The following is a 24,134-nucleotide window of genomic DNA, read 5'->3' on the forward strand; positions in this document are numbered from 1 at the left end:
GCTGATGAAAGTAAGGAAATTCAAAGGAAAGGGTTGCATCTTCTTCATAAACACCCATCACAGCTCTTAGGAGTACTGGGGCAATACTTTTCAATTCTGTTCCATTTGCTAGACACAACAGGCTCAGCTAGAGAGTCAGAGCGAAGGCTGCCACAGTACTCTTCGCTGCCAGGAAGTCGGATCCTTTGAGGACAGCTGATGCCTCATTAAAAAAAAGGGGGGGGGGGCATTCTATTTAGAAACCATTTGAATGATGCTATATTTGTGGCCCAATCCTGTGGATAATTAAGTCAGTAGCAAAAACCCCCACTGGCATAAATGGGGCTAGGATCAAGTCCATGGTCTGAATTTTCTTTTGTTGTTTGCTTGTTTGTTTTCACCAAGAACATCTGAATTACGTTTCTTTATTTCTCCAGGTTTCCTCTGCTTCTTCCTTTAATTGAACCCAAACATACATTCCTAGCACAATCCAAAGCAGTTCATGGAATGGCACAGTTCGCTACGCAGCTAACTTCTCTGCAAATATAGGTGGCCAAAACATGCCAGCAAAGTTCACTATCTCACTGTGCAATTATCTGCAGTATGTTGTGCAAGAATAATTTAATGTGCCAAAGGACTTTCACAGAAATAAACTGACAGAAGAATTGCAGTACAGTGTAACTACCTACTCTTCCGGAGGTGGATTACCTACACCGACAGAAGAACTCCCCCAGTTGGTGTAGGTAGTGCCCACATTGAAGCACTGTAGCTGTACCGGTTTAAGTGTAAACATACCTTAAGATTTTTTTTCACAGAGACCAAAGAACAGCCAGTAACAACTTTTGGTTGATGCAGGCTGGATGTTGAACTGTCAGCCTAGGAAGAATCCAGAAAATGAAGTGGCTGATAGAGGACTCGATGAATAAATTAAAGGAGGGTAAATGTAAATAATGCAAATCAACATGAGTTTATGGAATACAGAGCCTGTCCGACTAACTTGATATCTTCTTTGATGTGATTACATGTTTGGTTGATAAAAGACTGGCATAATATACTTTGACTTCTGTAAGGCATTTGAGTTGGTACCACATGATATTTTGATTTGAAATCTAGAATGATATAAAATTAACATACCACAAATTAAATGGATTAAAACTGGCTAACTGGTAGGTCTCAAAATGTAATTGTAAATGGCCAATCATCTTTGAGATTATGTATTTCCAGTGGGGTCCCACAGGGAATGGTTCTTTGGTCCTACACTATTTAACAATTTTAGCAATGACCTAGAAGAAAATATAAAATCATTTCTGATAAAGTTTGCAGATGACATACAAATTGGGGGAGTGATAAACAACAAAGAGGACAGGTCAGTGATTCAGAGTGATCCGGATCATTTGGTAAACGGAGCGCAAGCAAACAAATTGTGTTTTAATATGACTAAATGTAAATGTATACATCTAGGAACAAAGAATGTAGGTCATCAATACAGAATGGAGGACTCTATCCTGGGAAGCAGTGACTCTGAAAAATATTTGGGGGTCGTGGTAGTCCCAAGCAATGGTCGTTTGTTCCAGCTTTCCTATGTTGTGTTTTAGACACCGGCTAGTTCATATGTAATTCTCTTTACATAGTACATAAGAACATAAAAGAGTGGCCATACTGGGTCAGACCAAAGGTCCATGTAGCTCAGTGCCCTGTCTTCTGACAGTGGCCAGTGCCAGGTGCCCCAGAGGGAATGAACAGAACCGGTAATCACCAAGTGATCCATCCCGTTGCCCATTCCCAGCTTCTAGCAAACAGAGGCTAGGGACACCATCCCTGCCCATCCTGACTAATAGCCATTGATGGACCCATCCTCCATGAACTTATCTTGTTCTTTTTTGAACCCTGTTATAGTCTTGGCCTTCACAACATCCTCTGGCACGTAAGTTATTAAATATGCAGTGTCTCTGTCCCCAAAGATGTTCATCAGCCGCAGATCATTAGGTCTGTGTAGTCACAGATTCCCACATCCACTAGCTGCAGCAGCATTAATGACAATGCTTGCTAGGCAGTGGAGAAAGGGAGGCATTGGACAGGGTCCCCAAGTGCCTTTCTTCCTGGGGACATCCTTCATATGTACACTTTGATAGAAGATTTTCAGACCTCATGAATTGCTTTAGAGTGTCTTCTACATTTCACAAAGGCATGCAGCAGTTTGTTATCTCACTTGTGGAGAGCAGACTTGCCGATTAAATGCTGTACGATCAGTTTGGGTATTACACTATTTTATGCATGACACTTTTATAGCCTTTGACTGGAGCAATGCACTCCCTTCCCCCAGCCACCACTCTTTTTTGCTACAGCCTTCTGACAAGGGTGGTGCTGTACTCTTGCTGATGCCAAAGTGAAGGATTCCACAAAACATTGTGTAGACAAGGCCACAGTTTTTTTTTTAAAAAAAAAAAAATGCTTGAGCACAATTAACAAACAGCTGAAGCCTGTGCACTCCAAGAGGGAACTTAAATCCTCTCCTAAAATAGATTTACTCTTGTTATGTCGTTGACAATTGGGACTCATTGTTCTGAATTCTGAATTGGGCAGCCTTGTGAAAGTCACTTAGCCTATGGGTGCTGATATTTCCCCAATTATCAAATGGAAATATTGGGCTGCTGACAGGCTTAGTTAAAAGCAACAGTGCGTGCAGGTCACAGCCATGAGTAAATCAAACAGCCATGCTATTTGGATCAGTTACTCTAATCCCTCCTAAACTTGAGACCATCCTTTCTATTAATGAAATGTTAAGGAACAGCCATTCTGAATTTCTGTTTCCATATAGTCTCAGTCTTTGGTCTAAATAGACACTTCCAGACTTGGGGATGGAGCAAGAGTGAGAAATAGACAAACACACTGTAAATACGGGCTTCTTCAGCAGTGACCAAACACGTCCAGTCTAAATCTCCAGGTGGCTACTCGATGGTAGTGATAAATAGCCACAGGTTATTTAGAAGAGTCCCTGGAGTTGATCAGATATCAGGAGCACCCCCTAGCCTCACTCACACATCTAGTTATGTGCAAGTAGCACTGAGCAAAGGAACCTGAGCTCCTATGATCCCTCCAAGCAGCCAACAAGGAGGGAGGTAGTAATTCAAATGCAGGGAGCCACAATAATATACTGTATGCTATTGCGCAATATTTACAACTAGGTGGTATGCTGCGATGGTGCAGTTTGGTGAAGCAAACATCCCAACGCACGTACCACTGAGCTAAATGCTCTCCAGTCTCCATCTCTATGCGAAGGGCCTTTGTTTAATTAGCAGACATATTCCATAGATAATTCATGTTATAAAGTACTGTGAATGCTAACCATTAGCTTCCATAACACTTAGTGACAAAAACTGAATGTAGTCCCTGCCTCAATTTATATAACAAAGAAATTTACATATTTCAAATGTGAGACTATCTGGAGGTGCAATGACCTATTTACCTTTTCTGCCTCCCTCATCCCCATGAAATTCCTTGCTGGAAGTTGAGAGAATGCACATTTCAAGGGACCAATTGTAAAGAAAAAAAAAAAGCTACTGTAACGTGTAAAAAATATACATCTTTCTCTGCATTTAACTTAATGCTGAACTTGGCACATCTTATGTATCTATGTAACCTGTATCAATTTTTAAAACCCCTACAAATAGCAAAAGTTTGATAATAAATTCAAGTTTACAGTATCTGTGAATTCCATCTTCAATAGTAAGATGGCATGATAGATGAGGAACCACTTAGCAAGACGGAAAAAGCATGCTATACTCTCACATAACAGTACATCATAGGTTTCAGAGTAACAGCCGTGTTAGTCTGTATTCGCAAAAAGAAAAGGAGTACTTGTGGCACCTTAGAGACTAACCAATTTATTTGAGCATAAGCTTTCGTGAGCTACATCCGATGAAGTGAGCTGTAGCTCACGAAAGCTCATGCTCAAATAAATTGGTTAGTCTCTAAGGTGCCACAAGTACTCCCTTTCTTTTTGCAATAACAGTATATGTTCCCCATTAGCAATGACAGCGCACACACATCAGGATGTCTTTGTAGTTTGAACCAGAAATGATATTCCACTGACTTTTTAAGATAACTTCTGCATGCTAAGGGTGGAAAGAAGTTCACCTTCCACCACAATTGGCTCAGTGCCAGACCAAACTTACTCAAAATTCGGTTGCACAAATACATACAAAAAAAGGTGTAAGGCATAAAAATGCAGCTTGTTGGTGTGTAAAGTATGGAGAAGTGCTGCATTCTTGCACCCGTTGCCAGATCAACAGTTCTGTGAACACAAACAGTGAAATGGAGTTGCGGAAAACACTGAACTCTGGATCACCTGCAACTGATATTCCAGGCTCTCCATAACGCCAAAGGACACAAATAATTCCAGAGTGAATCATGGTTAATTTACTCAAGGCTCTGGGTCTCCATAGGAGTTTTTGATCTCATTCTCATGAGAATTGAGCAAAGTCCTCTAGTTATCCACAACAGAAGCACCATAAATTTCTCATACGGGCTGGCCAATGTGTTTCAACCCTGATTTGGGGGAAACCTATCCTTGGTCTCTGAGACTCCCCCAACAAGGAAGCTAACTAGTACAAATTGTAATGGTAACACTTGTTCACTTATGTCAGGGTTCCTTCCCCACTCTGAACTCTAGGGTACAGATGTGGGGACCTGCATGAAAGACCCCCTAAGCTTATTCTTACCAGCTTAGATTAAAAACTTCCTCAAGATACAAACTTTTCCTTGTCCTTGAACAGTATGCTGCCACCACCAAGCATTTTAAACAAAGAACAGGGAGAGAGACCATTTGGAGACGTCTTCCCCCAAAATATCCCCCCCAAGCCCTACACACACCCTTTCCTGGGGAGGCTTGAGAATAATATCCTAACCAATTGGTTACAAAATCATCAAAGACCCAAACCCCTGGATCTTGGAACAATGGAAAAAAATCAGTCAGGGTCTTAAAAGAAGGATTTTATTTTAAAAAAAAAAAAAAGGTAAAAATCATCTCTGTAAAATCAGGATGGAAAATACTTTACGGGGTATTTAGATTCAGAACACAGAGGATCCCCCTCTGGGCAAAACCTTAAAGTTACAGAAAACAGGAATAAACCTCCCTCTTAACACAGGGAAAATTCACATAAAACAAAAGATAAACTAATCCGCCTTGCCTGGCTTACCTCTACTGGTTGCAATATTGGAGACTTGGATTAGGATGGGTTGGAGAAGATGGATTTCTGTCTGGCCTCTCCCAGGCCCAAGAGAGAACTCCCAGTCCCATAAACAAAAGCCGCCTTCCCCCTCCCCAGATTTGAAAGTATCTTGTCCCCTTATTAGTCCTTTGGGTCAGGTGCCAGCCAGGTTAGCTGAGCTTCTTAACCTTTTACAGTTAACAGGTTGTTGCCTGTGGCCAGGAGGGATTTTATAGCACTGTATACAGAAAGGTGGTTACCCTTCCCTTTATATTTATGATAGCTTAGACAACCAACTTGTTACACAAAGGCCAAATAGGTCTTGAACAGTGGTGACTGATTGCTATGTAGAGTTCCATGTCCTATCCCCCAATGACATCACTACAAATGGTAGCAAATTCCAACACAGAAAGCTCATTTAGCCATTGTATTCACTCTTCAGCTATTTAGTATAATATACATGGACATGTTGTATTATAAAAACAGTTAATAACGTAAAACTCACGTTAGGTGTTGTTCAATGCAAGAGTGAAAGAATACTGGCAGCTTATATGCATATTTTACAATAAAATCAAGTATTATATTTCAAATATATACAGCACAAATTCATTAATTCCTGTTAACAATGGGACAACTATTGGAGATGACCAAATCCCCCAAGTAAATGAACAAGCTACACAAACAATCCAAGTTATCTCATTGCAAAACGTAACCTGGTATTCAATTTGGGAAAAAGCTTTGTTGTGATTTAAAATACAAAATATTAGTACATGTGTTTGTTAAAGTAATGAAGTCTTAGTACCATGGGACCTTCCCTACAGCATCAGCTACAAAATCTTTATTGAGAAATGGGGTGAGAACAGTGGGTTTAGTAGGACTATGATGAAGTCTGCAGAAAAAGTGAGAATGAACAAGACTCTACTACGTAACTTTCATTTAAAGGAAATTCCTTACAAGTAAGACAATATGACTTGCCAGACTGAAGCAGTATTAGACTCTAATCACTTTTCCCCAAGCAGATCTTACCTTGTAATTGCTGGAATTTACCCAAGAGGTGGCAAGTCCATCAACCATTTTATCCAGCATAGTCTGATCATGTTCAAGATCAGCAGACTTCTGTTTATCTGAGAAATAATCTATCAACTCTTGGCCAACCTGAAGTCTCTTTCCAACGTCTTTCTGAAGCACCTGTGCTAAGCAATACTCCATACTGGGCTCCATGGTGTGCTAGAAATACAGCACCGGCGAGAATAAAGCTAGAGGGCAGTAGGTCTGAGAAACCCCACTATAAATGTATCCTGTAGGTCGCCTCTTTGTTTGATGAAGGTTACTGAGGGCCTGGGTTTCAAAGATGCAATTCTGGGAATGGCAACAATGCACCATGTGTGTCTGAAGAGCAGCTGGCAGGATATTAAAAGTCCAATTTAAATAACTAGTAATAGATAAAGCTGTGAGTGGTGCAGCAATGCTGTACTATTGGGTCTGGAATATTTCCTAGTTCAGCAGTCCATTCTGCAAGAAATGAAATAAGACAGCATTTTAGGTTAAACAAATAAAATACAAAGAAAATCAAAAGCATGTCACAAAATAGGTTATTCATCTGAGGGACATAAAGATGTAATAAACCGGATACAAATGATATAGCCAGGATTTTTTTTTAAACAGACAGCATTAGGTAGGTCAGGACAAAGACCTTAGGTTATGTTTCAAAAAACGCAGTTCTCCATCAGTCCCCTGAGAAGCAGCTCTCGTGATAGATCCAGCAAATCTGGGTCTCAAAGGCTGATGAGAATTCAGTGTATTCTGTCTGTCCCCAAAGGTAGAGTGATGATCCCATGATATGGGCCATCAGTCACTGAGAAAGCGTGTCTGTTTAAGAAATGAGTACAGAAAGAAATTTGGATCTCATTTGACTGCTAACTTTCAACCATCACTACCATCAGAATCTGTATCATACTTTAGGCCCTGTCTAAAATACAGATAAAACAGCAGGAGCCAGAACCACAGACAGCTAGCTTTCGTTAATATGATGCAAACACTGTCTCCAGGGATCAGACTATGATGAGCCACATTACAGCATGGTTTTGTAAACTGGCTAACCCCGTGCAGCCCTCAATATGCTGGCCTGGGAAACAGCTTTAGCCCCTTACTAGCATAAATTTTAAAATGGGGTTTAGCTAATACTGGCTGAGATGTTCTGTAAGCAGGGCCATAAAGGAAACTCAGGGGCCAAACTTTGCTCTCACTGGGGATTTATAGCAGCGTAATCCATGGCACAACTCTGGATTCTCATCTCTGTAACAGAGCAGAGTGTGCCCTTAAATGTTCCTTTTCAGCAGGGCTTTTCTGCATCTTAACACAAGCTGGTGAAGTATGTCAAGGAACCTCCAGGCTAATGCTGCTGACTGGAAATCTCGCTTTACAAGCAGCTGCAGCCTCTCTCTGCCACTCCCCCTCCATAACTAAATGAATCATCCCCACTAGCCCAGGGAGCACGAACCCCCCATGCCTGCCCTTTAGCTTCAGTCTCCCACATGCAACTGTTAATGGCGGAAGCCAGCATCACTATGTATAATTTTCCTGAGGTGCTCTCTTTACAGGTGCCACTCTCCTTTAAAAAGAGGAGGTGGGTAAGACTCTGGGATTTTTTTACTTTCTAATAATAACATCCAAAGCTAGAAGCCTGCCCTACTTTCTGCACTAGCACAAGGAAAGCAGGTCAGACTCAGTGCACGGGAAGGGGGAACCGGAGAAACTGCGAAGTAGAAACCTTAACTGGAATGAATCTACAGGCACAAGTTCACTCAGCTCGAAAGCACTGGGGTAGGAAACCTAACTGCTACTGGTTTGAACAACAGGACCCTGGCAGTCAGTTTTTTACTTTTGAATAGCTGATGGCAGATGACATACAAAAAAGCATAACTTGGAAAACAAGAATAGACCTTACAGGCTATTTCTCAGATCATTATTCCAGTTCCTCTGTCTCTGCCTAATTTACAAGCTGCCCAATAAGAGATATTACCTCACCCACCTTGTCTCTCTAATATCCTGGGACCAATACGACTACGATCCCACATACTTCTTACAAGCAGACTTCAAACCGAACTGCTAGACATAGTCCAGTGCCTTGTGGAGCCTTTCCACGCCTGAGGACTCCCAGCCCCATTTAACCACAGCCAGACAAGGGCTGGGTGTCCCTGCCTCCTGCACTTGTCTGTGTTGCTCTTAAATCATAGGAGAACAGAGGTCACCAGAAAAAAAAAAAATCTACCCCAGGATGGCAGCAAACAGCACTTTTTTAAACCTTTTTATGGCTGTTTGGGGTCTCAACCCAGTTCCCACTGGACAAGTGTCTTCCAAAAACTACCCGTTGTGGGGAAAAAGGTCCAAGACTGAAAAGGCCACAGGGACAGAACTCCCCTCTCGCCCCTTAAAAATGGCCCCTGAAGATCAGTGCTGAAGTGTGGCATTTCTCACTCTTGCGGTCTGTGCAGTACTGTCAGTTTCTAAGGGCTTATTTAGGGCTTCAGGGCTTTTAATCCAGCACCATTCACAAGCAATAAGCATCCATTCCAACACCCCTAGGACTGGCCCTAAACTTGCACCCTTTCAAATGAAGAGTTGATAGCCGTTATGATTTTGCAAGGCTCTGATCTGCCCACTTGCTCAGTGCAAGTTTTTTTCAAATGGGAGATTACTATGCTGGTGACAGAAAATACTAGTATTTTAAAGGGTTGGGGGGTATATTTTGCACTAGTAAGTTTAACATAATTCTGCCTTGCACAACCGTGTTTAAGTCTGTGCCAGCTGTGTAGTCACTGATTTCATACACCTAGAAATCATTGACCACTGAAAGCCCCATGTAACAGCTTCAGGTTGAAAGGAGAGATCCACAGGAGTAAAATGAAGACCAAAACATAGAATACAACCAAAATGCAAAATCCGCAAGCAGAACTCTGAAACTAAGGTTTCACCAGCTCGTAACAAAGCTCTTTGGAGGTCTCTCCGTATCTTCAGTAAAATTGCCAGCACAGGGAGGCAATCCAAGGCTGCTAACCACAGTCCCTCTTTGTCTAGATGCTTCTGGGCAAGGCCTTTCAATTTGGTTCACTGCATTTGTGACCTTCCTTTTTGGATTTTTTTTTGGGGGGGGTGCTATTTAGCTTGCACAAAAACTAATTTTTATCTGGGCATTGGGCCCAGTTTTGATTTCAGCTTTCAAATCTTGAATAGTGTCTCAGCTACTGTAATGGGAAATTGAATAGACCTCTTACTTTCAAAACCCTTTTCTAAAGGAGTTATTAGTTCCAAACTTAAGGACAGCCAGACCTCCCTCATAACCTTAAATCTTGACCTCTACACCCTCCCATTATCATCTTTACAATGAGGATATTTACCTACTCTCTTCCCCACCACCCTCCACTAGAATGGGGCAGCCAATTCACCATTTAAAGCACTCTGAGTTCCTCCAATGAAAGGCACTAAAGTATCAAGCGAAGGTGTTTTTCAATTGTGGTAGCTCAGCCCAGTTACATACGTTGGAATTAAAAGCCCTCTTCAGGCCTGTCTACATGGGGAAATTGTTCAGAATTGCTATCACAGAATACAATAATCTGAATTAGCTCCTACTGTGGACACTATTCCAGAATAATTACTCCAGTCTGGAAGTGCACTAATTATTCTGGAATCAAGTGGCCTATTCTGGAATAGTGTCCACACAGGGAAATTGACTGGAAAAGTTTTGACCTGAATAGCTATTCAGGGCAACTTCCCATGTACATGAGCCCTTAAAGCTTGTTAAGATGCAAACTACCTACTTCAAAGGAGTATTAGCTGGCCATGTAGCCAAGGTGAGGGAACCTAGGCCTTCAAAATGTTAACCTGCATCATATTCAGTGTTAGTGCAGCTGTGTTGGTCCCAGGATATTAGAGACACAAGGTGGGTCTCTCTCACCAACAGAAGCTGGCCCAGTAAAGGATATTACCTCGCCCACCTTGTCTCACTAATGACCTGCACCTTTTCAGTTGTTAAACTAACTCGAGTACAGTAACAACTGAAAGACATCAAGCCAAGACCCAGATGTTTTAAGCTAATTCATTTAAAACTAACAGTTTTCCTAGGAATGGCTTCTTTTTAAGTCAGGGTAAGATTGTCTAATACTTCCGTGTTTTAGAGAATGAACGTGTGTTAAGCCAGATCACATTGCAAGGGATCGCACACTCCTCAGCATATGTAGCCAAGCTCACTGCACACACCAGGACACCGTGCATCCCTCCATTCCCCCCACTCTCCCATCCCCCTCTATTTTAGGGACTCCCTACAACTCTCTCCCAATGTCCAACTGGCAGGTGTTCTGTGTACTCCCCGGATCTCTCCTGCTCCCATACCAGGGTCTCCCGTTCCCCCACACCAGTGGCTGTGTGCACCCTCATTCCCACTTCCCCGATTCCTCCTTTCATCCCACCATTACAGGTATTCTGTGTGCCTTCATCCCCTCATGCTTGGGTCCTCCAGTCTCCCCCACCCATGAAGGCTCTGTAGCCCCAGTCTCTCCCATGTACCAGGTCCCCCCAAACTCTTCCCCCACCTAAGGTTCTGTGGTTTTCCCCCATGTCTCCTTGCCCCACCATTGCAGAGTCCCCTGTTCTCCCCACCATGCCAAGGCTCTATTCCCCATCCCCATTGTCCCCCCCCAAACTACATAAGGGTCCCCCCTTTTGTACATTATGCCAGGGGCTCTGTTCCCCCCCTCCCATTGCCCTCTCAACAGCAGCAGCCCCCACTCTCCACACCGTGCTAGGGGTTCTGTTCCTCACCCTTCTCCTACTTTCCCCATCTCCCCACCATGACAGCAGCCCTGTTCTCTGCCCTGACACCTGTCCCCCACCCCCCATTCTCCCCACCATGCCAGGAGCTCCGTATGTGTCTCCTCCCACCTCCAAAGTACCTTCCATCCCCCCAGATTGGAACAGAGGGGTGGGCAGATGGTGCCATCTTTTCCCTCATCTGGAATAGGTTTTGAGGAGGCAGGATTTTAGGAAGGAGGAAGGAATTAAGCCTTCTCTCCCCTTTCCCTCTGGCTGCCCTTGATGCCATCAACATATGACAGCAAGCTCCACATGTCCCCCACTTTCTCTCTGGATGTTCCGATTGTCCCCCAAATCAGTAAGCTTCTGGCCATCAATGCCTAGTCCATTCCCTGAAAATTTTGGAACTCATCAGATGCAGCGTTCAAAAATTAATACATTACATTACAAGACAAACAGAAATACCACTGAGTAAGATCTCACGAGCTTGGCCAGTAATACAATCTACCTGTGGATGCAAGTCAGTGACCCACAAGAGGAGAAGGCATGTGTTATACATGAGGACAAGGTCTTTGTATACACCAGAACAGAAAAAAGGTGTATATAGGCAAGATTAAAACCCTAGTAAAGACAAAGCACTAGGCAAAGAAAAGAGCCCAGGGTTTACTTTAACCAGCTAACAAACGTTAAAACTACGCCTGCTTTGTCTGCGCTAGGATTTTCACACTTGTCAGAGAATGCGTTTTAAAAATACCCTTTTTTCCTAGTGAAATAGTGAGCTGGGATGCTGGAGTAACAAAGTACCCCCTGGGAAAACTCTCCCATCGGCATAGGGAGCGCCGTCACCAAGTTCTACAACGGCGCAGCCGCACCGGTTCCGCTGTGCCCCTGCAGCACTGTAAATGTAAACACGCGCTAAGTGCACCAGCTCTGACTTTTATTTTTCCCGGTGGGGGCTCCACCCCCACTCCACCCCTTCCCCCGAAGCCCCGCCCCTTCCCTAAGTCCTGCCCTCACTCTGTCTCTTCCCACCCCCTCCCCCAAAGCTCCCTGCCTGCCTGCTGCTCTCTGTTCTCCCCTCAGCACCTCCCGCCAGCCGCCAAACAGCGACTGATGGCTGCTAAGCATCCCCTGTTTTTTTTTTTCTGATGGGTGCTTGATCCCCGGAGCACCCACAGAGTTGGTGCCTAGGCCTAAGTGGATGTTCTGACTCCAACCCTCCTTCTGCAAGTTGTAGAGTCTCAGCCCTGTGGGGATCCCTCTGGTCCGGCAGAATTTAAACCTTACAGCCTCTGAGTGGTTAATACCAGGAAGATCCACTGACTCCGGGAACCTACGGAGGTTAAGCTTTGAGGACCAAAAAACTTTTCCTCCCAAAGGCTGTCCAGTCACGTAAACCTTAAGCCCTTGCAGAAATCCAAGCCAGGAACCCAATGGTGCAGACTTGTTATGTCTGGAGCCTCTCCAGGTTTTGAAAATAGCTGTAAACATAGGACCAGAAGCAACCCAAACACTGCAAATCTAGTCAAAGGCACTAGTCCTCAATTTACGAAGACAGACTAGACTGAATTTGATCTAGGCAAGCAGTCTGATTGGATGATCCAAAAGATTTAGAAAACGACTATTTTGCAAAAATGAACACCCCCCCACACTTTATGTAAATACTCAGTCATTGTGCCCACCCCGCCCCCTCTACATTTTCCACCAAAGTCATCTAGCAAAGAATCACAAGCTTCATATTAGTTATGAAGGTTTTGGTCCAAAACTGGATTTACAAAAAGAGAAGGTAAAAACAACTAACTATGGAAAGCACGGTCTAACTCAAACCCAGTAATCAGCATCTAATCGCTCCGCCTCAGCCCATCCACAACACTGAAAAGAAGTCTGGACAGTACATAGCAAAGCAATATGCACAGTTCAGATTGAATTGGTGCAAACAATTAAGTAAATATTTATAATGGTTTTGTGAAAACATGAGAAAAATCAGTAAAAATGCAGAACTGGACATGGTAGAGGATTTTAACTTTTTGTTGTGCTTAAAAAGAAGAAATCCCCTCTCACCTGTGGCAAGGACAAAGCTTTTCTTGGAAAGTAAAATTCTGCTGAATTACCAGTTTATGCCTTTTAAGCTTTCACTTTAAAATTATGTTTCTAGCCCTTGTGATTAGGAAGGAAGCCTTCTGAATGTGACAGATGGAGTGCTGTCTTCCTGTCAATACATGAAAATTAACCTTGAATAAGGTAGGGTGTGTGAATTTAAAGCAAATTAATTATTCCTGACTAACTCCATGTGTGGATGCTCTGTCCCTGGAATAAGAGTGCCCTATTCCAAATCATCTTAATCCATTTTGGAAGTGGATTAAACTAATTTGGAATACAGCACTTTGAAGTAAGAGCACCCACACATGGAATTTAATCAAGACTAGATATTCCAGACTAACTCCCTGCACAGACATGCCCTTATAGTCTTCAAACAAACTGCTGCTGCTGCTCACAGCTTCCCAGATCAGGGGTTTCACCACTGCTACTCAGCACCCCTGGGCTGCAGTAAGACTGACAAAGTAAGTCAGTTTCACACTGCTGTCACTCATGAAAGTTGTGAGTGACAGCACATGCCCTGGAGTTGTTGCTCCTGGGCCTCACTGGTGACCCTCCTGAATGCATCTCTGTATATGCCTCTGGCTGGTAACTTTAGGTTTATGGTCAACTTTCAAGCCCTGATGCTACTTATTCAGTGCAATATTAATTTCTTGGGAGTTGCTGGCAAACAGACCAACCCACCAAAACAGCACAGCAGTCGTATTAAATGACGCAGTGGCATAGTTACACAAACAAGGCTCCTTCTCTACATGTCTCATAATGTAGCTGCAGGCAAATTTCAAATTAAAGCTTAGCTCAAGGCACATCAAACAATCATGTCTTTGAACCCTGACTTCCAACAAGAATGAAGAGCTCCTCTTAAAGAAGTTTCCACTTTCAAACAACAGGCAGTGATGTTTGTTTTCAAGTATAAAAGCCTACAAAAGAATCACTCTTTCTGTAGTACATCTCTACCACCCCCTGCCAAAGGGAATGAATAGGTCTACGGATTGGGTTTAATAACTAGGCTCTCTCCAACCAATGGTTCATGTCCCAGCAGGGACAACACATCATCCTTCAGAAATGAACTGAGTACTATGCAGATGACATGTCCTTTCTGAGAACACAGAAAGGATCTCATGGTTCTTGGCCAAAATTGCGTCTTCTCCCTCAACTGTTGCGCTGAGTACCCTGGTCAGTTGGCAACCCTTTATTCCAGAGATGGCTGCACACCAGAGCTGTACAGAACTTGTAAAGCATTGTGGGATGCAAGGAACTCAATAAGATGTAAAACTTCTCAGGGCTTGCCTACACTGGCACTTTACAGCGCTGCAACTTTCTTGCTCAGGGGTGTGAAAAAACACACCCCTGTGCGCTGCAAGTTTCAGCGCTGTAAAGCGCCCGTGTAGACAGTGTACCAGCGCTGGGAGCCACGCTCCCAGCACTGGTAGCTACGCCCCTCGTGGAGGTGGTTTTATTAGAGCGCTGGTAGACCACTCTCCCAGTGCTCTGCTGCGACTACACAAGCCACATTAAAGGCTTTAATGTTGCCGGTGTAGACTAGCCCGCAGTTAGGCAAAACACTACTACTTTATCTAAGCGTAAAGCTTCCTCAATGACTTGTGCAAACACTAAGAGGTAACCAAGGTGGCAACCTAAACATCAAATGCCCTAGCTGAAGGAGAAAGTTCATCTTACTGGAGAGATGAAGGTGACAGGGGGTTACAAAAATGGCAACTCTGCAAATATCTTGTTAAGGAAACGTGCTCTCACCTCTTGTTGATCTAGCTTCCATGTGTAGGCAGTAAGGTTCCTTGAACTGTTCAGGTACATTTTTGACAATTACAATCAAACAGCGTATGCTTCTGATTTAAGTGTTACTGTTTTCCAAAACCAAAAGCCTAGAAATCTCATTCTAAAAGGGTATCAACTTAAAAAACATTTTACCTACAGGTGTTGCAAGTACCACTCAATTGCTATAACTGCAGGATTACTCTTTTCCATTTTACTGTCTTTGACAGCACTTTGTGTCTAGTCTGTTCCCATTTCCCCTATATAGTCATTTATTGATGGGGTCAAAATTAGCTCTTAGTACTCAAGAAAGAGATCTTGGAGTCATTGTGGCTAGTTCTCTGAAAGCATCCGCTCAATGTGCAGCAGCCATCAAAAAAGCTAACAAAAAGATAGGAACCATTAGGAAAGGGATAGATAAGAAGACAGAAAATACCATATTGTCTCTATATAAATCCATGGTACCCCCACATCTTGAATACTGCATGCAGATCTGGTCATCCCATCTCAAAAAAGATATAATGGAATTGGAAAAGGTACAGAAAAGGGCAACAAAAATGACTAGGGGTATGGAATAGCTTCCATATGAGGAGAGATTAATAAAACTGGGATTTTTCAGTTTGGAAAGGAGATGACTTTGTGGGGTTATGATAGAGGTCTATAAAATCATGACTGGTGTGAAGGAAGTAAATAAGGAAGTGTTATTTACTCCTCATAACACAAGAACTAGGGGTCACCAAGTGAAATTAATAGGCAGCAGGTTTAAAACAAACAAAAGGAAGTATTTTTTCACACAATGCACAGTGAGTCTATGGAACTCCTTGCTAGTGGATGTTTTGAAGGCCAAGAATATAACAGGGTTCAAAAGAACTAGATAAATTCATGGAGAATAGGTCCATCAATGGCTATTAGTCAGGATGGGCAGGGATGGTATCCCTAGCCTCTGTTTGCCAGAAGCTGGGAATGGGCGACAGGGGATGGATCACTTGATGATTAGCTGTTCTGTTCATTCCCTCTAGGGCACCTGGCGTTGGCCACTGTCAGAAACAGGATACTGAGCTGGATGGACCATTGGTCTGACCCAATATGGACATTCTTTTATGTTCTTATCTGATGTGTGCGCATCTTTCAACAGCAACAGGGCAGCAACCAGTCTTTTAATAAGAAATGTAAATGTAAAACCGAGCAAGACTCAGGAACCAAAGTAATACCTGAAACTACTTAACTTGTCTGAAGTTTACTGAACTTCAAGTTTATAATGCCTCTAAGTTTCTCTCTACATGGCACTAGGGAAATTTCACACAAAAGTTTCCTGCTGTTATTATCATCTCCACCAGTGCTAGCATGCTGAGAGCCCCAGCATGGATGTGCCATCGGCTTTTTAAGCACAGTGCTTATTAAACCAGAGACACTGTGCTTAAAACACAGAGTGCAATAAGTGGTCTGTCTACACAGTGGACTAACAATACTGTTGACATTAGAGAAGCTGAGCTAGATTTAACAGTGGAAATTGCAAGATTTCCCTAGCTTTAAGCCACCAGTTCAGACTGTTTTACACTCCCAGACTGGAGTTTTATTAAACTGAAAACTTGTACAAGCCCCATTGCTGCTGAATCCTTCCAGAACACATCAAACTCCAATTTGGCAGTCAGAGCTGTCCCCTTTGACCCCGTTAGCAGACCTTCAATACTTAAAGGGACAGGACGAAGGTAAATAATAACCCTGACATTCCCTTATCAGTGCTATGTCTGCCCCAACGCAAACCCCACAGCGTTCTAACATCAGTGTAGCACAATTTGTACTGGCACACCCTACCCAGGTTTGAACAGGGTAAGCTTTAACCAGTATGCATTGTTGCTTCTGTTTAAACCATGTTTGCACTAGGGATTTGCGTTGGTGTAGCTACAGCAGTGGCTAAACACCCAGCATAGAAAATGCCATAGGTTCTTATAGGGCACAAATAACCATACTTATGCAATAAAGGAATTGCAGCAAATTTTAAGATTTAATTTTGAGTTTAAGACTCAGAGTTGCTAACTGGCATTGTGCTAGTGACTGAAAACTGGAGTAAAAGCAACTCTCCAAACATTAAGAAGCAAACCAGGCAGGGTGAATAAAAATCAATTTGTCTTTAAAAACAAAACAAAAAACAAAAAAACTGGATTTTTCTTTTAACCTGGATTTTATTTAAAGTAAATATAGGTTGTTTTTTTTAAAATAAACCTATTTAAAAATTAAATTTGAAACTGACATACCTATGTCAAGGCCTAAATTTATAATCTTTAATCACAGAATCACAGAAATACAGGGCTGGAAGGGACCTCTGTAGGTCATCTAGTCCAGTCCCTGTACTGAGGCAGGACTATGTATTATTTACCAGAGTTTCTCAAATGCGGCCACGAGGGGCTTTTCTTGTGGCCATAGTCTCCTGGACTGTGATGGGAGGAGAGGCAAAATAGCAATCCACCCCCCACCCTGTTTCTCCTGGATGCACTCCCTCGGTGTTGGTTGCTGGGGCTACCAGCAGGGATTGGGCCCTGTCCCATTCTGGAGTCACCTGGGGCACAATATTGTAGGAGCAAGCAGCCAATGAGTTCCCCGCCTTCCTAGGGGTGGTGGGGCTCAGGCTTTGGGCTCCAGCCTGGGGTGACGGGCAGCAGACTCCGGCCATAAGATTTTGCGCTCCAGCCCTGGGCTCCAGCTATGCGACGGTAGGGCCCAGGCTCTGGCCACACGGCTTCAGGCTCTGTTCCTGGGCCCCGTCCTCCAGCTGCGAGGCTTCAGGCTCCAGCCCCCCTGCTACCTCCCCCAACCCCCACGTCCCTTGGCCTTCCCCCGACCCTCCATCCAGGACTTAATTTGTCCCCAGGCTTGCCAGGGCTGAGTAAGTCTGCTGTAAAAAGTGATACTTGTAGGTTTGTTAATATCACTTTTCACAACAGACTTACTAGCTATCAATAAATAAATTGCAATGATTTGGACATGTATATGTGCATATTTATATGGTTTTCCTAAAGCTAATGAAGTGTGAGAACAGCCACCAGCAAGAGTTGGTGGCCACATTCTGAGGCCACTAAAAATTTGTCATCAGAACCCCTGCTTTATATCATCCCTGACAGGTGTTTGTTTAATCTGCTCTTAAAAACCTCCAATGATAGAGATCCCACAACCTCCGTAGGCAATTTATTCTTGTGCTTAACTACCCTTATAGTTAGGAAGTTTTTCCTAATGTCTAACCAAATCTCGCTTGCTGAAATTTGAGTCCATTGCTTCTTGTCCTGCCCTCAGAGCACAAAAAGAACAAATTTATCGACTCCTTTTTATAACAACCTTTTATGACTTGAAGACTGGTATGTCATCCCTCAGTCTTCTCTTCTCCAGATTAAACAAACCCAATTTTTTTCAATCTTTCCTTGTAGGCCATGTTTTCTAAACACTTAATTTTTGTTGCTCTCCTCTGGAACTTTCTCCAATTTGTCCACATCTTTTCTGAAACATGGTGCCCAGAACTGGACACAGTACTCCAACTGAAGCCTTAAAATTATTGAGTAGAGCGGAAGAACTACTTCTCATGTCTTGCTTACAACCCTCCTGCTAATACATCCCAAAATGAGGTTCGCTTTTTGTAACAGTATTACATTCTTCACTCATATTTAGTTTGTGATCCACTATAGCCCACAGATCCTTTTCTGCAGTACTCCTTCCTAAGCAGTAATTTCCCATTTTATATTTGTGCAATTGATTATTCTTTCCCAAGTGTAGTATTTTACATTTGTATTTACTGAATTTCACCCTCTTCATTTCACACCATTTCTCCAGTTTGCCACCATCACTGGATCCTCCACAGCACTTGCAGCCCATCCCAACTTGGTATTGTCAGCAAACTTTATAAGTATACTCTCCATTATCCAAATCATTGATGAAGATATTGAATAGAACCAGACCCAGGACAGATCCCTGGAGGACCTCATATAACCATTTAAATTAAATACAAAAAAAATAATATTAAGCAACACGTGGCTGCTGAAGTTTTAAAGAACGTCAAACCCCTGACCTGGTGGAAGTCACTGGCTAAGCACCTACAACCAGAGTTTGATGAAGTGCTAAATCAGCTTTTGACAGCACTAGCTTCTTCTGCACATGCAGAGAAAATATTTTCTTAATTCCAGTTTATTCAACTAGATCAGTTCAACAACTAGTTCATTCAAAGTTAAGAAACTGACTAGGAGTACAAAAAGCAGGAAAGTTTGTTCTCTTCCAATTTATGAATAAAAATGAGATGAGAGAGGATGAGATCCATTATTTCTAAACTCTTCAAGAACAAGGTGACCAGAAGTGATCAGTTGAATCAATCAGCTACAGATAATACTCCCTTTGTTTAACAGGTCAGTTAGTTTTAAATGCAAAACATGTTTTGATAAACTATAGCTTTCTTATGTATCCAGAACATTTAAGTTAGTTTTAATTTAAGAAATGTTGTTTTGTGAATTTTAGTTAAATTTGAATTTCCATCCAAAGGGAGCTTGGCACAAATTACAAGTAAAAAATTGGTCATTTAGTAAAATAAATGCATCATTCACCATTTTCTATCATCATAAAAAGGTAAAAAATAAGAATCCATATAATTGCCTAAATAAATGTGTATAGATAGTGTATCCTCCTCATTAGCAATAAGCACCAAATTTAGCATAAAGGCTAGATTTACCACATATACTCGTTCATTAGCCCGTTCATTTATAAGCCAACCCCCCAAGATGAATAGGTAAAAATAGTAAAAACTATATGACCCTTTCATAAGCTGACCCTATATTTCAGGAGTTGGCAAACTTTGGCTCCTGACCCGTCAGGGTAAGCCGCTGGATGGTCGGGATGTTTTGTTTACCTGGAGCGTTCGCAGGCATGGAGCCCCGCAGCTCCCACTGGCTAGGAATGGCAAACCATGGCCACTGGGAACCGAGGGGCTCCGTGCATACGAACGCTCCAGGTAAACAAAACGACAATGTATTAGATATTCATTTCAGTGATTTCATAGAGTTTATAATCATCAAATTTTGTGTAGACCCATTTATAAGCCGACCCCCGCTCTTTGATGCGTCACTTTTTTACCAAAAATATTCGGCTTATGAACAAGTATATACATTACTTGCAAATCAACATGTTTTAATGGTTGCCAACCAGTGAGAATCAACCTTTCTTTACGAAAATAATTGAAGTACAAATGCAAAATACAATTAAAATCAATTATTTAAAATCAAGGTTTTCTGCTTGTTGATTTAAATCATGATTAAAATCAGTGATTTAAATTGCTTTCATTTAAATCAATCCACCCTGAAACTCTGTTTTAAATATACCTAATATTTCTCCAATATAACCCCTTTAGATTATTAAAACGGAAGTTATCTTGAAGAATGATCTGGACTAAACTAATAACTACTTATCTCAAATTATTTAGAGCCCTGGTACCCAAGCTACAGTACATGGACCACCAGTGCTTTGAGGAGACTTGCAGTTGGGTCATACGTTATTGGTTCTCCTCTTTTCCTGATCATATTAAAATAAGGTAAGATACATTGAATATTTTCCCCTGTAAGCAAACTGCTACAGTTGCCAGGGGGATATAAGTAGATCACCAGTGGGAGGAGAAGTGGCCCACACAATCATCAGTGGGAAGGGAGGTAGTCCACACCAGAAAAGTTTGAGAACCTCATCCTTATTAGCTATCTGTAATTGCAGTAGCAGCTAGAGTCCCTGAACAAAGATTATGACCCTAAGTAAGCTGTACCTGGAGGGGAGACTGTCTCTAAGTATATAATCCAAAAAGATAAGAAACAAATGGTGGGAGAAAAGTAGTATCCCCATTTTACAGATGAGAAACCAAAGCACAGAGATTCAGTGACTTACCCAAAGTCAAATATGAGGTCTTTGGCAGTGCTGGGAACTGAAGCCTGGTCTGCCGAGAGACTGTCTAATGCCATAAGCACAAGACCACCCTTCCCCTCTGAGATATCTATTACTGACAAACCCAACATTAGCTATTTTCTTGCCTTTTTTTTCGGGCTGGGGGGTGCACAACAGATGGCAAGACAACTTTCTGAGAAGATACACATGAGCATGAGAGCAGGATAATCTGGTTTTAAGGAGATCTCAATAATGGGTTCGGATGAAACTACTATACTTACTACTTTCACAAATCCTTCTGGCACTCCCTACTAATACATAACAAGCTAGTAAAGCACAGGCAACAGGCAAGAAGTGGGTTGTTTGTGTTGTACAAGAAGCAGAACTCCCTGAGGTAAAACAGATTTATTGCATGAGGTTTCTGAAGCATGAAGCTTCTCATTAGTTCAAAAAAGAGAGGGGACAATGCCAGAGCTGGTCTATCAGAGGACCAAAGGGAGCTCCTCGGGATGCTCCGCCACAAGAAGTCTGGCAGGTGCCAGTGCATGAAAGCAATGGAACATAGGAAAAGTTCTTTTCCAGGCAAGAGAAAGGTCTGATCCTTTACAGAAATCAAGTAGGCATTGTTTTAAGTTTCAGAACTTGTCTTAGCCAACCATTAGGACTCATTCCTCAACTTTCAAGCTAAACAACAGGGCATGACTAAAGATGGGATTTATTCTGGATAAAACATCTCAAAGAAAATCCTTCCTGGTGGCCACAGTTTTAATTTTCCAAGCACTTTACAAACCTTAACTAACCTTCCACCCCCAAGTGGTAGATAGTGTCCCAGCTGGAAAGCAGGGAGCCAAGGACTGGAAGAGAGTAAGTGATTTGCCAAGGCCACAAGAGTTGTGGGGGGCGGGATTATAAATTAGGAATCCCTGTGTTTGGACCACATGTCCATGTGAGAGCAGTGTGAGTTTACCGTGGGATCTTCTGGAGGACTCTCTCTAAGATTAGAAGAGGACAAAGAATAAGCTGCTAGAAATACTAACTTGATGGTTTCTGACTCCATACCATACTTCGGAGGAGAGGCTGTGGCCAAGTCTAAAGCTGTGTTAAGCAAACAGAACTGCTTGGAAGCTTTCAACAACCTCCTAGAAGTCAACAGGCAACAAAGTCAACAGCCACTACCCAAGCACTATAGCTAGATCTTGCCACATCCAACCCTTAAGAACTGCAGAACAGATGATGGGAGAGTGAAGGAGGCAAATGAAATGTCAGTACACTGGGTGTTCAGCTCGGGATCTTAAGCTATGGCTTTTTTAAATGGTCTAAATACATCTGCCTTTGAATCATGTATGGGGAGGTAGGGGGAGGAAGAAAAGGAGGGGGAAGAGGAAAGAAGCCTTGTTATCTAGCCTACATTTCAAAAGAGCCCTGTGTTCATAGAATATCAGGGCTGGAAGATGACCTCAGGAGGTCATCTAGTCCAACCCCCTGCTCAGAGCAGGGCCAATCTCCAATTTTTGCCCCAGATCCCTAAATGGCCCCCTCAAGGATTGAACTCACAACCCTGGGTTTAGCAGGCCAGTGCTCAAACCACTGAGCTATCCCTCCCCACCCCCCCGGTATGTGTTATTTACATATGGAAGAGATTTGTGCAACCGCTCCAGAGTCTAAGTGAATAGGTTTTATAGCTGCGTTTTACTACATAAGTACTTCTCCTCCTAAGCAGTTGAGTTAAATATGTAACATTTAACAGAAGACTGTTGTTCCACCTCAGTTACAACAGGTTGTTGCTGGTATTAAGACCAATAAGAAACAAAACTGAATGAGGGGTGGAAAAGAAAAAAACTCAGGTGGGCCCAGAAAGTCATTAATATCTTTATTGCAGATTTTTAAGTCAGCAGTTTTAGAAACAACTTATTCCACAGGCCTCAATTTCCATAAGGAAGTCTTGCCAAGACTGAACTGTGGCTTTCCAGTTATGGTGTTTGGCCAACCGTGCATTCCAGACCAACACTACTCCACGTAGGTTTCTCTCCCCACACTGGTTTTCTTTATACTAAAAGAGAGGAGTCCTAATGCACCACCAGAACAGCTCCAGGGCTGCTTGCAATGGTGGAAACTGTAGGCCAACCTTGGAAGCGTTCCTGAGAATAGGGTAGACAACGGCCCTGTCTACACTAGAGTTTCTAAAAACTGCCTATTACTGTCAGATCAGTATTAACAACAACTTTGGGAGATCTATTGTAGACAGGTCTCTAGCTTAAGTAGATTCTGCTCCCACCTCTGGTGGTATATAGGGGCCATAAAATGCCCAGAAATAGATGAGGAAAGAATCCTTCAGTACAGGCACAGCATCGGGCCACTACACACAGCCCCACCCTCCTCCTCCTTGCAAGACACAGCATAGGGGGGACCACTAGAGGCAGGGGTGCACTGCTAAGTGCTACAGACGTTCTGGGCTACACTGCAGCCTGTTTAGTCTAGGATAGGCTGCCATAAATTAGAGTAACTGGGGGCCACTTCAGTCCACAGATCAGCCCAGCATCCAGACGGTGCAAAGGTGGTCCCCTTTGCCCACTCCCCTGGATAGTGCCTTCTGTTCAGTGTCTACTGGATGCGTAAGTTAGATCAGACCCCATGTTGATCAGATCTGCAGTGAAGGAGCAGTGTCAGCTCAAGTCTGTCTCAGTTTGCTTAAAAAAAACAGAAACCAAAGACCAATAAAAATGTGTCTTAGGTCATTTAAGTTCCAATTGAATCTACTGTAACATTTTTTAGAAGTTATCTGAAATCAAAACACTGCAGGATTGTGCTACTGTATTAGAACTAGAGCTCAGATAGTCTATTTCCACTGTCAGCAATTACTATAGAAAAAATAATTATTTTTTAAGATCCATTCCCTTGCAATAATCTAAAGACACTTCCTTTTTAAAAATTAACATCAATGCCACCCCCACATTTAGTAAGCCATGCACCAACTATTGCACTCTACCTCCCTGGGGATCAGACCCTTCGGATATTTGGCTAAGTGAAATAGGTCCACAAACTAAGACCAAAGCTGTTTGAAATTGCCCTTAAATAAAACCTTTCCTTCTTTCTCTCCTGTAACGTAAGTGGTTGAAACCTTTTTAACTAAGCTTCTTTTAAAATAAATAAATAAATAAAAATATCCCTGGATAAAAGAAATAAATAACTGTGCCAGACGAAGGTGATATGTGTCTAAATTTTACAGAGAGACTTATTATAGTGCAGGATGCTGAAGAACACGTCCATATTTCATTCATCAATAAGGCTGCGAGTCTATCACGGAAGTCATGGATTCCGGGACTTTCCGGAACCTCTGTGACTTCTGCAGCGGCTGGTATGGCTGGCCCA

General features: G+C 42.6%; 1 protein-coding gene across 1 annotated transcript in view; it reads right to left on the reverse strand.

The window, feature by feature from the left end:
• CLASP1 (cytoplasmic linker associated protein 1) overlaps nt 1-24,134 on the reverse strand; it is a 267,087-nt gene that overhangs the window by 237,290 nt on the left and 5,663 nt on the right. The window contains exon 2 of the mRNA XM_073305074.1: nt 6,216-6,701. Within this exon, the coding sequence (XP_073161175.1) occupies nt 6,216-6,410 (195 nt within the window). The 5' untranslated portion in view covers nt 6,411-6,701. The remainder of the gene's footprint in view (nt 1-6,215; nt 6,702-24,134) is intronic.

This window comes from Lepidochelys kempii, chromosome 11 (genome assembly GCF_965140265.1).
Source record: "Lepidochelys kempii isolate rLepKem1 chromosome 11, rLepKem1.hap2, whole genome shotgun sequence".
Lineage (NCBI taxonomy): Eukaryota > Metazoa > Chordata > Testudines > Cheloniidae > Lepidochelys > Lepidochelys kempii.